The sequence below is a fragment of the Acomys russatus genome, chromosome 20, assembly GCF_903995435.1.
Source record: "Acomys russatus chromosome 20, mAcoRus1.1, whole genome shotgun sequence".
Taxonomy (NCBI): domain Eukaryota; kingdom Metazoa; phylum Chordata; class Mammalia; order Rodentia; family Muridae; genus Acomys; species Acomys russatus.
The window spans coordinates 69,619,734-69,629,620 of NC_067156.1; the positions used below are offsets into that span (position 1 = coordinate 69,619,734).

Sequence of the window (9,887 nt, forward strand, 5' to 3'; positions counted from 1 at the left end):
CCCGCGCTGCCCCCCGGGGGGCCTGGCCGCCAGGATCGCCGCTTCTTCCGAGGAGAAATCTAATGCAAACACATTTTGATCGTGGATTTTGGCCGGTCTTGATCTTCCAACAGGAAAAAAAAATTTTTTTTTCGAAAAACACACACACAAAAAACACACACCCCCTCCAAAAATATAAGCCAACAACAACCCGGAGAGTGTGCACCGAGGGGATGAAGAACGGACATTCACTGGGTGGGCGAGATGAGCGTGTACTGTCCCCCCCAAACTCCTGGGAGAGAGGAGATGCGCTCTCCCTCTCTCCTCTTTTCAGTGAAATATAACACACATTCGGATCGCAGAGCTTTCAGACAGTCTCAACTGATAGACAGACACATCGAGCTGCTTTCCTGCCTCACTTTTTACTCCTCCTCCTCTCGCCAACGTCACCCTGACAATTACAAATAGGTCTCACACAAACCATACCTGTCAATCTTTTTAATTGCTTTGTTTTCTTTTATTTTTTTTCGGAGCTAAACAATATGACACAGAAAAGAAATCTTAATACAGCATAACATAAAAGATTGCACGTTGCAGGAAGACATTCAGGGGGCTGTGTTGTAATGCACTGGCTGATCTCGGGCGGAACCCTGAGTCCTGGGTCTAGTTAGGCAGACATCAGTTCCTGCAGATTCTTAAACCTGTTAGTCCCCCTCCCCCGCGTGTGCAGGCATACACAGGCGCCCACGTGGATCAGAATCACTCTTGGGCGCAGCACGTCCTACATTTGAGGGGGAAAAAAATACCTGTTTCACTTTTGCACCCTTAGTCTGGGGGATTAGACTTGGTTGGTGGGGGACAGTGTGGCTTTTGTATTTCTGGAACTCGGAGGTTAAGTGGGAGACAATAGATATTTTTTTAATTAAAATGCACACCTAAAATACAAACTTAAAGATGGACTTACACAAAAATGTCCGGAAATATTTAATGTGGACTCTATTGTAAAAGGTCAATTATTTTGTCAATGAGCACAATTAGCTAAGATTTGGCACGACAGAAAGATAGATCTTTCTAGATAAGTGAGAAGACGATGTCTTCAAAGATCACCAATTTTGCTAAGCCCCTCTGCGGGCCCCACCTAGAACTTTAAAAAAAACGCTTCTGCGCTCTGGGACTTCGGCCATCTACTTCTGTATGTGTGTGTGTCTCCCAGTGGGAAAGCTGTAACAGTCTTGTGGAACTACTTAAAACATCCATGGAAAAACACGAAATCTAGGCCAAGATAAATAAAATGGCTTAGTTCGTGCAACTTGCACGGGACAGACTGAGAGAGAGCATAGGCGCGAGCGGCGCTCTCGGAGCAAAGGAGGCCTAGGCCCGGGGTGCACAGTGCACCAAGCGCCCTCGGCCCGCAGGAAGGCGCCGGTGCGCGCGCACCAGCGGCCGGGATTCCCCGCCCGGCCCAGGCCCCGGCCCCGGCCCTGGCCCCGGCCGTGCCCCGCCGCCCCGGCCGCGCTCGGGGTTGATTCGTACCACCTTGCAAGGAAGTGAACGCTTCGCACGGGAAGGGGAGGCGCCTGCGCCGGCCGCCGGGTGCCGTGCCGCTCGGGGACGCTTGGGCTACGGCGGCGACGATCGCCAGGGCGCTGGCCCTTTAGCTTGGCGCCCCCCGCCCCCGGTGGAGGAACCAAACCCTGTCGTCGCAGAGCGTGGGGAGGGTGGGGATATCCGGGGCCTCTCCCGCGCCGGGGAGGAAAGGGGAGGGCGGAGGAGATCCTAGGCCGGTGTGAGCCCAGTGGATTCAAACCAAAACAAAAAGATTAAAGGAGCGGCGGCTGCGGCCGCCGCGGGGCCGGACAGGGATCCTGGGGTGGCGCGCCCCGGATTCAGCGGGGGGCTGCGGCGTGCAGCGGGGCGGGAGGGCGGGGGCGGGAGCCAGGCGGCGAGGGCGGGAGCCTAGGGGAGGGCGCGGGCCGGAGGAGGGGCGGGCCCGCCCGCGCGGAGCCGAGCGGAGCCAAGCGGCCGGGACTGGGCGCGACCCCGGCCAGCGTAGGCGCAGGAGCGGGCGGAGCCGATCGCCGGCTATGCAGAGGCTGACGGCCGCCGGGGCCCGAGCCATCGTGGACATGTCGTACTCCCGTCACTTCCTGGACTTCCAGGGCTCTGCCATCCCCCGAACCATGCAGAAGCTGGTGGTGACCCGGCTGAGCCCTAACTTCCACGAGGCCGTCACCCTGCGCCGGGACTGCCCAGTGCCGCTCCCCGGGGACGGAGACCTCCTCGTCCGGAACCGGTGAGCCCGGCGCGCGACCCCGTCCCGGTCCCCAGCCCGCGCAGCTGGGCTCCCGGCTGTCCCGGGTCTCCCGCTTGCCCACACTGCGGCGCGCGCTTCGGCGCACAGCCTGACTTTGCGAAATCCCAGGAAGTTGAACCCGCCGCCATCTGGCGAAGGCGAATGTAATGTGACTTGCTGGTGTGAATACCCGGTGCCACCAAACGTCCTCTTATCTGGGGGTTATTTTAATTTGGGATTCCCCCCTCCCCCAGCCGTCCCTCCTCCCCCTTCCCGCTCCCTAAATAAAAACGACGGGACCCAGAAAGGGAGGCTCCCCACCCGGCCCACCCGCGCGCACCCACGGTTCCTGCATTGCCATAATTTTTAGTGGAGCAGCAACAACCTGGACACACACTGCGACGTTTAGGTAAACGTGCTTTGGAGGAAGGGGGCCTACGTTGGGTTTGCTTTTTCCTGTCTCCTCCATCTGGTATTGGTGGACTCTGTCCTTGGGCGTGTTGCTGTGCACCTAGTCTGCGTGTTGTCAATGCCATTCGACTATACTCTGTCCCCTGAGTGCAAAACGGAGGCGTGCACCCGGCAGTCGGGCCAGGGTTGGGCGGGAGCATGGCTGCATTTGCCTAAATGCATTGCAGACGTTTGGGTGGCACTTGCCTGACCTCCTGTTCTACCGCAGGCTTCCCACCTTAATGACTTTCCACATATTACTAATCTTTAGTAAGTGGTGAAGCAGAGGAAGTGTGGACCTCAAGGTGCTCAGTGCAGGCCATAGCACACTGAGGGCTGCTGGGTGCGTCCTTTCACCGCTGGACCATGGGTGGGGTCACCTCTGCCCTTTCACCTGCTGGGTTCCATTCGGAAGGTCCCAGGATAGTGTGTTGGAAGTTGGATAGAATTATGGAGGCGAAGTAAATACTTCTGTTTGTATCCAAGCTGTACATTCGGTACCAGAAAGTATTCTAGGTCCCCTGGAAAAAAAAAATTACCTACCAGAGCTGCTGGGTGCAAAGATTAGTTCAAGCAGTCCAGTTTAAAGATTCCAGTATTTGCCTTCCAAACAAGACTTTGGGAATGAAGGATTCTGATTGTGAAACTTTGGCAAACCTGTTGGAACCTTAGCAAGCAGTGGGTGGGATTGAGTGAGGTGAGTGGGTGGAGAGTTCCCTGAAGGGTGGCGTATGTATGTCCCTAATATGCTTGCGGTGGCTGCGCGCTGGGCGCAGAGGATTGCCTCATTGTGTGGTGGAACGCTGAGGCTGTGGGGAATAAAAATTTGAGCCTGCCAAACTGAAAGAGCTTGAGCTTGTGTTCACAAAGAACAGCAGCCAGAGCACACCAGTGATTTGTCAGAAGACGAGGTGAGAAGATACTCAAAAGCTTTCTAAGCAAACTATGTCGTCGGAGATTTAAAAAAAAAAAAGTTCCATGCTGGGCTTTCATTTTCTTTTATTGTCGTGATTTATATAGTGTTGACTGTAAACACTAATAAACACACACACACAAACTGCTTACATAAAATCCCTCGTTGAAACAGGTGTGAAATGTGGAGGGGGTGCCACAAGGGGACAGGCTGAGAGAAGGTGTGAAGTGGGAGCAGGCGACATCGAGCTGGGATACCCCCCCCCCCCCCCCCCCACTCCCTGAGCCTATGAGAGTCTAGGGGCCTCTCACCCTTGAGTTTACGTTCTTGGAAATCTTTCCCGCTCCCCTCTCTCAAAGCTCATTCGCTCTAGCCGGTTCCCTTTTCTCTTCTCCGAAAGTCCCCTGGCAGCACCCCACGGATGCCCCTTCCTCTTGTTTGGTCTGCAATTGGATGCTTCTTGGATCTCTGAAATCAGATTGCAGGAGAGTAGAGTCCCGTTTTGGAAAATGTAGCTCTTGGGGTTGTTTTAAAAATCCACGGCTCTATTTTGCTCCCAGGTCTGCCTAGAATCCCTTTGATACAAAGTGTTTTATGCGAACAACTTGAACTCTACCTTGAAGCCTCAGGGGGGAAAAGAAGCCAGTTTGTGATTTGGAAGCGGGAAGACTCTTTGCCTCTTCAGGTGCTGGTCAGTCACAAAGTCCAGCACTCAGCTGTAGGCAGGTCCTTTATTCTTATGAACAGTGTCAATGTTCTTCCAGTTTTATTTTCTTTTAAGGAGCAGAATTTAATTATTAACCGCAAGTTAGTTCATTTGAACCCAGGGCCAATATCCTCCTAACTAGTGCTAATAGCATTAAAATTTTTATTCAGACACTTCTCGGTTTCTTGTTTGTTTTTTTGTTTTGTTTTGTTTTAGCATAACAAAAATCTCCCCTGGAATGAGTGAAGTAAGCCCAAATTCATTTGTTTGGAGATTTTAGTTGTGCCCAATCCTCTAAGTTTTCTTCAGTGAACTTTCCCCACACCTCATCCCAGTTAACAAAACGCATCCCTTCATTCACAGGAAAGGCAGCACATGCTAGGCATGGATTCAGGGCAGTGAAGTTTACAGCTGAGGAAAAAGTGTGCGGAGGAGTGCACAGAACCCCTCCTGAATAAGTAATTGATGTTCCTTTATCGGCCAGCACCTTACTGTCCCGTGCATCCACATCCCGGAATTTGGAATTTGTTTCTTCCTCCCACCCACCCGCCCTCAGCCCAGCCCTAGGAAAAGAAAAAAGAGACAGATACCACTGGTCAAGTCCACTTGTGTACTATTTTTGACTTTTTCCTGAGAGTGACAGATTACTTTTCATTTCCAAATATTCCTAACGATTTTCTGCTCAAGTGTAAGATAATGCGAAGAGTTTGTAGAAATGGTGGTGAGTGGTGGGGGAGGGGAGGCATTGTGATAAACGGTTTGTTGCTCACAGGAGGGTAAAATATTTCTGCTCACTCTCCAAGCCGAGATACTCCCGTGTGCTGACGAACACACACACACCAACTTTTCTTCTTCTCCTCCTCCTCTTCCTCCTCCTCCTCCTCCTTCTCCACCGCCTGCCCCACCCTCTATGTTTTTTGTTTTTCAAGGGAAGTCTGGCTTAGATGAGTTTGTTTTGTCTCCCAGTTTTCAAGGCTCTTCCTGTGGTCCAAGTTTTTTCTGTTTGCGGTTTGTTCCCCTCACCTTATTCTATGATAAATGTACCGGAGGATTTCCCCACTTTCTGTCGTAAATAACCAAGTGGCTTTAAAAGGGCATAGATTTGGGGAACGCCTGCTGTGGCCTCATTTATTTTTCGTGGGGTGTCTGGACTTCGTTTTCCACAGTGTATCCTCCTCTCGAATTGCCGAAGTCCTGCAGTCATTACTGGCACACATTTTCCATTAAAGGGGAGTGGGTACAGACAGAGAGAGTCTCCAAGTGCGCCAGTGCATCTTTCCTGGCTCTTTCCCCCCCCCCCCCGCCCCCGCCTTCAATTTCCTTTCTACCCTCCTCTTCCTCTTTGAGCCCGATTTCCTTGAACTTGTTTCTTGAGGAGCAAAAGTCTTGCACCTATTCTAATAAAGCCCAAGTGAGGACCAATGTGTGTCCAGCTCGGTGGCAGGTCCCCACCAAGGCGGCAGGGACACAGTCAGGAGGAGGTACCAGGTAGAGTTAGGGATTCCCCCCGCACACGGGGACCAGAATACAGGCTGTAGGCAGAGTTGGAACTGCTCCCCTCCCGCCCCACACACACACTAGGATAGGTTTGAAGTGGCGCGAAGGCGGGGTGGGGGGGCAGTGAATGGAGGTACATTTACATTCAGGTCAAGGTCATGATATGGCAGGTTTTGCTCTGCATAGCTTTTCTGGTACTCTGAAGAACATGTCCGAGGGCCCAGAAGGCCAGCAGCCCTTTTCTCTTGCTCTCGGATGTGGGGTCACTGATGAAAGCCTCCCCCCCTCCCTCCCCGGCCGTGGTTCCCAACACAGACCAACCCTGAAGCAACTCCCCAGTGTGGTGCAGAGCTTTCTGGCCCAGGCTGAGTGCCTAGGGGAAAAGGCTCTCAGGCTCTCAGGTTAGCACCACCTCGCCAGCGCCTGCTGCTGATTGGCACAATGGTTGCTCTGGTGTTTCCAGCCCAAACCTCTGCTGGCCATTAGCAACCCCTCCAGCTCCCGCAGAGAGCCAACACTCTAACCCGCTCCAAACTTGGTCCAAACTTGGCCTCAGCTGCCCGCGCTGCTCTGCCAGTGTGCCCTGATAGGTCTCCAGCTCTTCCAGGGAAAAGGCAAACCTCGGGGAAGGAGGGGTGCTCTGGGATGGGACTTGGCATTTCAGTCCCCCATCCTACCCACCGCGCCCTACCCCCTGGACCACAGCACTAGGCCTAGCTGCCCATGGCCTCTTTAGGAGCCGGGAGAACGGCCCCTGTGGACCTTGAGAAACCAGGTAGCCTGGAGGGAAACATGAAGGATTAACTATGATGCCGGACTAGCTGTAGGTCTCTGATCCCCAAACCTGCCTGCAGGTCTCTTCCACCACAGCCAGCTTCTCTTCTGGAATTGGCTTTCCCAGTGAAAGCCCTGCAGCCTGGCTCTAGTGGGCTGGCCCAGGGACCCAGGGACTCGAGATCTAGGGAACCACCCCTTTCCATAAGGGTCAGGTCTGGAGAAATACCACAGAATGATAAGAGGAAACCCCCCAACCCCTTCTCCAAAAAAGTAGAATATTGGTCAACCTGGTCTACAAAGTGAGTCCAGGACAGCCAGGGCTGTTACACAGAGAAACCCTGTCTTAGAAAACAAAAACAAAAAATGAAGAAGAAAAGAAAAGAAAAAAAAAAATAGCAAAACTACTTTTCTCCACTTCTTGTTATTGTGCTGTATCTGTGAGTCCAGAAAGCTGAATTTATGGAATTATTGGAGCCATGGTAAGCTAGCTTCTGAAAGCAACTTGGTGGAAGAAACTGTTTCAAGCTTCCATATTTCCACAATCTAAAAAGATCTTTCTTTATGGCAGAATACTTGTGAGGAACCACTCGGAAGTATTAGGTATTATCTACAGACAGTGAAAGCATGCCTCTACACTGGATAGCTTGGGTTCATTAAATTAAAAGTGAATTCTTTGCGAATTTTCTCCTAGCATCTTTTTGCTTTCTTACAGAGGAAGTGGCATTTTTAGAGTCCTTATGTGTTAGAGCACCCCCCACAGCCACAGGAGATGGCCACCACTACAATATGGAGATATTTTTGTTATGGGGTATACTGGGGTACAAAGAAAAGCCGGTAAAATACTGGCCTTACAGCTAATGTGAGCCTGGATACAAAAAGGAAACCAGCCATCTGCTATTAATCAGGCTGTGTCTCTGCTTCTTGTTGAGGAAAATACAGTGAGGGCTTGCTTCCCTTTTCATCTGAAAGAGGCTGTAAAATGCTGAATGCTGCATAAAAATCATTCTCCCCAGTTTTTGTTCAATTAATCAAAATGCATATGTTCATGCTGGGCATAGTTACATCAGAGAGAAAATCTGCTGCGGCGTTTCAAACAACTGGGGCAGGACCATGTCGCAAGGATGACCTTGCCAGCCCATCAATCTTTAATAATATCATTGTCATTACTATTATTATCTGAAGTGTTAAATTGTTGCCAGAATCAATACAAGTGTGCTTCTTCGGGTATATTTTATCCCACTGTTGTTTTTAACATCTCTGTTAAGAAACTAATTAATTTACAACTCAGAGCCCCAGTGAACTTTGTGTACAGTGAGGGCCTCCTGGCTTGCCTTTTTTGTTGTTTTGTTTTGCTTTGTTTTATTTTTTGTTTTTTTCCTTCATCCTTTTGAAAGAGGATGGAAGTTAGTGGCACAGGAAATACAAATATATTACTTGCTGATTAAAATAATATGAAATTATTCCTAAACTATAAAGGAATAAAATCTGCCAAAACTCCAATACATGTTGGAATTCCTTACCCCCCCACCCCCCCCCCCCCCAGCTAAGTAGCAAGAAACATTTTCCTGCAGTCTGTCAAGTGCTATAGTTTAGGAGCTCTTTCATATTGAGGTTAGAAACACCTTTTTCCCTAAGCAGAATATGAAGGCCTTTAACAAAGAAATCTTAATACATCTGTTTGTTTTCTTCTAGATACGTTGGTATCAACGCATCTGACATCAACTACGCAGCGGGCCGCTATGACCCATCTGTAAAGCCCCCCTTCGACATAGGTTTTGAAGGGATTGGTGAGGTGGTGGCCTTAGGCCTCTCGGCTAGTGCTAGGTACACAGTGGGCCAGGCTGTGGCTTATGCGGCTCCAGGTTCCTTTGCCGAGTATACAGTGGTGCCTGCTAGCATTGCCACAGCTGTGCCTTCAGTGAAACCCGAGTATCTCACCCTGCTGGTTAGTGGCACCACTGCGTACATCAGCCTGAAAGAGCTTGGGGAGCTGTCAGAAGGAAAGAAAGTTCTTGTAACCGCAGCTGCCGGGGGCACAGGCCAGTTTGCCGTACAACTTTCAAAGATGGCCAGGTGTCATGTCATCGGAACCTGCTCCTCCGAGGAAAAGGCAGCTTTCCTGAAATCTGTTGGGTGTGATCGTCCCATCAACTACAGAACGGAGCCTGTGGAGGAGGTACTCAAGCGAGAGTACCCTGAAGGTGTCGATGTAGTCTATGAGTCTGTTGGGGGAGCCATGTTTGACCTGGCTGTGGATGCTCTGGCCACCAAAGGGCGCTTGCTGGTAATTGGGTTTATCTCTGGCTACCAGAGCCCTACGGGACTTTCACCAGTAAAAGCTGGAGCCCTGCCGGCCAAGCTCCTGAGGAAGTCAGCCAGCCTCCAGGGGTTCTTTCTGAACCACTACTTCTCCAAGTACCAGGCTGCCATGGAACACTTGCTGGCGCTGTATACGCAAGGGGACCTAGTGTGTGAGGTGGACCTGGGACACCTGACTCCAGAGGGAAGGTTCACTGGCCTTGAATCCATATTCCGGGCTGTTGACTATATGTACACCAGGAAAAATATTGGGAAACTTGTTGTTGAATTGCCACACTGTGCCAGCAGTAAGCTGTGACAAGGGACAAGGGGACAGTGGCATAAACCAAAGAGGAAAGAAAGTGAACTCTCTGAGCCTTAGAATGAATGTAATAGTTTTTAAAACAAAAGTATAGTGTTGATGAATTTCCTGCCCTCCCCCCTTGATAAAAATAATGTGCCTCAATAAAACCTCTCTCTGTAGCTAAGAGGTAAAACGTTTACATTCGATTCTTTAGTCATGGACGGTCTCATTCCAGATTTTATTGTTCCAGGGAAGTAAATTAATTCCTGATGTGAGACCTGATCGAGTCAGTATGTCCCCAGCCCAATGAGATTTTTAAAATCAGACTTCAGATAGCTAGCTCACTACGCCTCCTTCGCTTTAAAAGCCGCAGTACTTGTGCTAAGTACATAACAGGTGAGAATTCAGCTCCAGTCAGCCTTTTACTCTTACTGGCCCTTCTGCTTAGTGAGGAGCCTTTTGTCCTGTAAATCACTAGCCGACTATCTAAACAGATATTTGGGAGAGAATTCTCCCAACTTTAATCTTGTTAAGTTATTGGAAAAGTGATTCAGCAAACAGATATGTCTTACTGGACGTATCTACTGTTTGATGGCTTGAATTCAGATTCTGGTAATGTCGTCTATGAAGGAAAAAAGTTCCTTTTCTAAGAAGAAATTACTGTTGGAAA

General features: G+C 50.3%; 1 protein-coding gene across 1 annotated transcript; it reads left to right on the top strand.

Annotated features, from left to right (window-relative positions):
* The first annotated feature begins 1,986 nt into the window (after positions 1 to 1,986).
* Positions 1,987 to 9,614, top strand: Ptgr3 (prostaglandin reductase 3). Its single transcript, XM_051163820.1, has 2 exons — positions 1,987 to 2,272; positions 8,308 to 9,614. The coding sequence occupies exons 1-2, from the start codon at positions 2,064 to 2,066 to the stop codon at positions 9,230 to 9,232; spliced, it is 1,134 nt and encodes a 377-aa protein (XP_051019777.1). The 5' UTR covers positions 1,987 to 2,063; the 3' UTR covers positions 9,233 to 9,614.
* Positions 9,615 to 9,887: the final 273 nt, after the last annotated feature.